Genomic DNA, 5,659 nt, shown 5'->3' with positions numbered 1-5,659 from the left:
TTTAGTTCCTTCTTGATCAGGATTTGGTCATTAATCACATCACTGTAATTTGTTCTTAATTAATATTCAGCAAGATTCGATTTTTCGATATGTATTGAATTCCTAAATTGCAAAAAAATAACAGTAAGCTTGTTTCATTGCTAATTTCACATCATACAACTACTAATTCATTTAATTACAAAAGTTCATATCTAACGGTTATTGAACCCCATGTGAAATATATTGCGATAATATATATGCAATTTCTGAGAGAAAAAAAAATCTCTGAAGTCCGTAAAAAATCTGGCGCAATCCTATGAAAAATAAAAATATCAAGGTTTCCTCAGTCAGTACATAAGATTTCTTTAGTCTATATACATTTAACATTAGATGAATGTGCACATTGTATCCTTTATATAGTATCTAATATTGTACAATCGCTAAAAAGATTATCCTTTAGGGAATATTATTTAGAAAATTCTACATTTATGTCTTTGATTCTCAGGACAGGTCACACTGCAAATAATATTGATTGAATCTTAACTGAATGATAATTGTTTTGTTTTGTTCACTCTCGCATTGCTATGCATGTTTAGTATATTTTAGTTCTTATAACGATGAACTGTACATGTTCAAGTTATATCAATAAATTACTGTTCTGTTCTGTTTTGTTCTGTTCTATATACAACTTTACCACTTTATGTAATAAATGTCAAACTGTTGGGAGTTGATGATAATCTAGCAATTAATATATTAAGGTGTTTCAGATATAAATCAATACATATTAACTGGCAATGATATTGATGAGGTATCATGCAACTGTGTGATTAATATGTTTTATAAAGTGGTGATTGTTATGAGAAAATGCTGATAATTACAGTGTAGAGTCTTACAGGCAGCTGCATATGCTTTGAACTAGCTTCATATTTCCTTTCTTTTGAAGTCATGACTTAATATAAAATAGCAAAAGTATCACAATTATTTCAAATCTAATGTTTATTTTGTATACAACTAAAATGTTTTGCATTCATTTTTTAAAATAATAATTAACATTAGGTTAATTATCATATTTGACCTTCAATAACTTGAAGAAGAAGGCAATGAAAAAGATATATCTAGGAAATGGTTGGGAGTATTTATTTAAAACTTCATATAAATGTTCACCACTATGAGTTCTTACGGCCCGTCAAGTTTCAGTCAGATTGCCCAAGTAACACCAGAGTTATGGCCCTTAGAAGTTTCTAGTGTTAACTATATAGGGTACTATAAATATGGCAATTTCTGCATCATAACTTTTGATATATTTGACCTTGAACTATGAAACTTTAACAGAATTTAGAGCACTACAATGTGGTTGTGCACACACAATTTCGTATGGATTTCTTTTATAACTGCAGAGTTATTGCCCTTTAATTGTCTAAAAATCCACATATTTGTACATAACAAACTTGCCATTTGGCAGAATTTCATTAAATTTCTTTCATTTTTTTCTGTGAACATTTATTATAAACATGTGAAGTTGCGCACTCACACCTGGTCGCCCACTTGCCTTGGTCACCCGGGGTGACCCCTGAGGTCAAAATTGACCCCGCCCCAGGGGTCACTTGATTTTACATAGGAAAATCTTTAAAAATCTTCTTCTCAAAAACCAGAAGACCTAGAGCTTAGATATTTGACTTGTAGCATTGCCTAGTGGACCTCTACTAAAGTTGTTCAAATCATGACCCCGGGATCAAAATTGACCCCGCCCCATGGGTCACTTGATTTTACATAGGAAAATCTTCAAAATTTTTCTAAAAATAAACCAGAAGGCCTAGAGCTTAGATATTATACGTGTAGCATTGCCTAGTAGACCTCTACAAAATTTGTTCAAATCATGACCCCAGGGTAAAATTGACCCTGCCCCAGAGGTCACTTGATTTTACATAGGAAAATCTTCATAATTTTTCTAAAAAATAAACCAGAAGGCCTAGAGCTTAGATATTTGACATGTAGCATTGCCTAGTGGACCTCTACAAATTTGTTCAAATCATGACCCCCGGGGTCAAAATTGACCCCGCTTCAGGGGTCACTTGATTTTACATAGGAAAATCTTCAAAAAATTTCTAAAAATAAACCAGAAGGCCTAGATCTTAGGTATTTGACATGAAGCATTGCCTAATAGACTTCTACAAAATTTGTTCAAATCATGACCCCCCCAGGGTCAAAATGACCCCGCCCCATGGGGTTACTTCATTGTACATAGAAAAATCTTCATAATTTTCTAAAAATAAACCAGAAGGCCTAGAGCTTAGATATTTCACATGTAGCATTGTCTAGTGGACCTCTACAAAATTTGTTCAAATCATGACCCCTGGGGTCAAAATTGACCCCGCCCCAGGGGTCACTTGATTTTACTTAGGAAAATCATTTAAAAATTTCTTAAAATAAACCAGAAGGCCTAGAGCTTAGATATTTCATATGTAGCATTGCCTAGTGGACCTCTACAAAATTTGTTCAAATCATGACCCCTGGGTCAAAATTGACCCCGCTCCAGGGGTCACTTGATTTTACATAGGAAGATATTTAAAAAAGTTCTAAAAATAAACTAGAAGGCCTAGATCTTAGACATTTGACATGTAGCATTTCCTAGTAGACTTCTACAAAATTTGTTCAAATCATGACGCCCGGGGTCAAATTGACCCCGCCCCATGGGGTTACTTGATTGTACATAGAAAAATCTTCAAAATTTTCTAAAAATAAACCAGAAGGCCTAGAGCTTAGATATTTGACATGTAGCATTGCCTAGTGGACCTCTACAAAATTGGTTCAAATCTTGACCCAGCCCCAGGGGTTACTTGATTGTACATAGGGAAATCTTCATAAATTTGCTAAAAATAAACCAGAAGGCCTAGATCTTAGATATTTGATATGTAACATTTCCTAGTAGACTTCTACAAACTTTGTTCAAATCATGACCCCCGGGGTAAAATTGGCCCCGCCCCAGGGGTTACTTGATTGTACATCGGAAAATCTTCCAAAAAATTCTAAAAATCATCAGTTCGACATTAAAAACATGTAGCTCATATTACTCTGGTGAGCGATCCAGGGTCATCATGACCCTCTTGTTTTTCATTTTTAATTTTCCATCAATATTTATAATCAACATGTGAAATTTTGTTTCCTCTCCCGTTCCCCCGCACCCCCACAACCTTAAAAAATAAATATATATACATATATATATTTCCATTCCTTTTTTTTTTAAATGTTCAAACCTTCAACATGTGAAGTAGTGACGGCACAAGCCTTGCCCTCAGTCATGTTCAAGATATCTTACCAGTGTTCTCATAAGGACATCTGTTTTTTTAAGTTCAAATGTACATGTTAAACAACAACACCTGGTGCCAAACCACTCAAAGACAATATTTCGTTCCAGTTAAACTTCAAGCTCATATTTCAATTAACTGCATTTAATTTTAAAGCTAAGCTTATTACAGTAAGAATATCCCATTCAAAATAAATTCTTTAGTCAGGATCAAAGTATCGTACATTTATTATGTACTCTTTAATTAAACATTTGTTTTCTGTTAAATTGATTTTGACTTATGAAATTATTTGCTTCTTATTAACATCCTTAACTTTTTGCCGGATATATTTTTTTGCCATTCCTCACCACAAACCCTTTCGGCGGGGGATACCAATTCATCGAATTTGCTTGTTTATTATAAAAGCTGAAGAATGCGTTGGCCTATGATCATCAGAAATTAAACCATGACTGTCTATGGACAATAGATGAACAATTTTGCGTTAGAAGTTTCTTATAGAAGTTAATATTTGTTTGTCTTTAAATTTCATTCAACTCACATTCAGCATAAATTTCAGAAGGGAAATCTCCTAAAAATGCAATGAAAAAATAGCAAACTTAAAAGAGTTCACCACGGCTACAATAAAGACAGTGATACAACAGGGTGGCCAACCCAAGTGTTTGAGAAGGAATAAATTGGTAGCATTTCAAATATATTGGCAACAGAAGTTCAACAGAAAGGTATTATTTCATTACAATATTTTGACAATTCACATAATACATATATAAATGTCTAAAATTTACAAGCATCTAATATCGTTATATAACGTCATGACAAAAACGATTGCGGACGTGCTGTCGGCGACCGAATCGCCACGGAGTACACATGCTCTTGCCTTGAACTGAACTTAAGAACTCTGAACTTGTAATCGTGGGCGGGCGGTCTTGTGTATACTTGCAGTTTACGATAGTCCAATCCAATTGGATGGATAATAATCCTGGCGTGAAAACCGTGTATCTTGCTGAGATCCTGGTCTTGGATAGCCATTGAAATAAACAGCCGTTCCTTTCGAAAGCCATGCACCCCACCAACCAAACGAACCGGAAGTTACGACAACGTGATCACATAACGTCATAAGGGCTAAATCATACCCGGAATCTTTAAAATTGCTGAAAACAACTTTGCGCTTGATATTTTCCTTGCACCACTTAATATCATTACTTAATACAAAGTAAAGTGCGTCTTTGAAATTCATCTCGCAAAATTGAATAGCTTTATTAATGAAATTGATATCAACTACTGCGAAACCTCTTTTAACATAGAATTCTCTAGCCATATCTCCCCTCCTTACATGGATACATATATTTTTGCGTCCATCTTTATTGTTACCCTCTAAAAATAACTTCGCAGTTTGCAAGTATTCTGGTCTGATTTTTAGAATTGTTCTTATCCTGTCCACACTATTTTTGAAATATTTCCAGGACTGGAAAAGTCCATGAATAGTCATATTTAGAACTGTATCCGTTTCAGTACTGTTAAAACAGTCGTGAAAGATTCCAGGAAGCTGTGGTGCACATGTGGTCGAGTTTTTTAATTTCACATCAGACACATTTGGCAAATCAAAATATTTCAGTAAAGGAAATGAAGGCTTAATTATTGGAACAAGGTCATAATCAAAAGCTATTCCAAACAAAGCAGCAATTTGAAAAAGTTGATTGCCAGTTCTTCCGCCCGGTGAATTTAACGCAATAAACCGCTGACAAGAATTGTTCCGATATTTCGGCGTACTATTTGCGACGTTTTTGATAGTACGTTCATTTGAAATAAATTCACTAAACTCATTTTTATCCCATAAAATCTTATTACACTTTCTGCTTTTACTATAATCTGTTGTATATTTTAGTACATCTCTTTTCCATGTATAAATACTCGTGATACACAGAACAAAACTAATCAATGTGGAAAAAATTACTGAAGTATAATTTTTCGAAATTTTCACCATTAATGACATAATTCCGTATGACAGACAGTGAAGATATGGATTCGCTCAAAGGTAATATAATATTTTCACTTCAAAATATTCACAACTTAACAAACCTATTGCGTTAAATAAATATTTGAACATTATCTGGTTTTCTTACTTTTTCACTGTAAATGTAAAGGAATTGAATTCCAGTAGATATAAATACAATATTAACACAGAATATTTACATAAGCATTATACTTGAAATTTAAGCCCGTTTTTGTGTGAATATCAATGGTTAATTTTGATGTATACATGTGACACGCGCTGAGACAGTTAAGTTGTAATATTTACACTTATTTTTGAAGAATTACTAAATTTACAAACATGCATTAATTTAGTCACATTATTTTGTATTTAATGAAATATGTTT

The 5,659-nt window shown here is 33.5% G+C and overlaps 1 protein-coding gene across 1 annotated transcript; it reads right to left on the bottom strand.

Annotated features, from left to right (window-relative positions):
- Positions 1-4,105: 4,105 nt before the first annotated feature.
- Positions 4,106-5,273, bottom strand: LOC128548279 (galactoside alpha-(1,2)-fucosyltransferase 1-like). Its single transcript, XM_053522758.1, has one exon. The coding sequence runs from the start codon at positions 5,263-5,265 to the stop codon at positions 4,225-4,227; it is 1,041 nt and encodes a 346-aa protein (XP_053378733.1). The 5' UTR covers positions 5,266-5,273; the 3' UTR covers positions 4,106-4,224.
- Between the last annotated feature and the right edge of the window lie 386 nt (positions 5,274-5,659).

The sequence above is a fragment of the Mercenaria mercenaria genome, chromosome 14 (assembly GCF_021730395.1).
Source record: "Mercenaria mercenaria strain notata chromosome 14, MADL_Memer_1, whole genome shotgun sequence".
Classification (NCBI taxonomy): domain Eukaryota; kingdom Metazoa; phylum Mollusca; class Bivalvia; order Venerida; family Veneridae; genus Mercenaria; species Mercenaria mercenaria.
Note: the sequence above shows the minus strand (reverse complement) of the source record. Positions and strands in the feature narration are given on the sequence as shown.

Coding starts and splice junctions, on each gene's coding strand:
- LOC128548279 (XM_053522758.1), bottom strand. CDS start 5,265: ATGGTGAAAATTTCGAAAAATTATACTTCAGTAATTTTTTCCACATTG.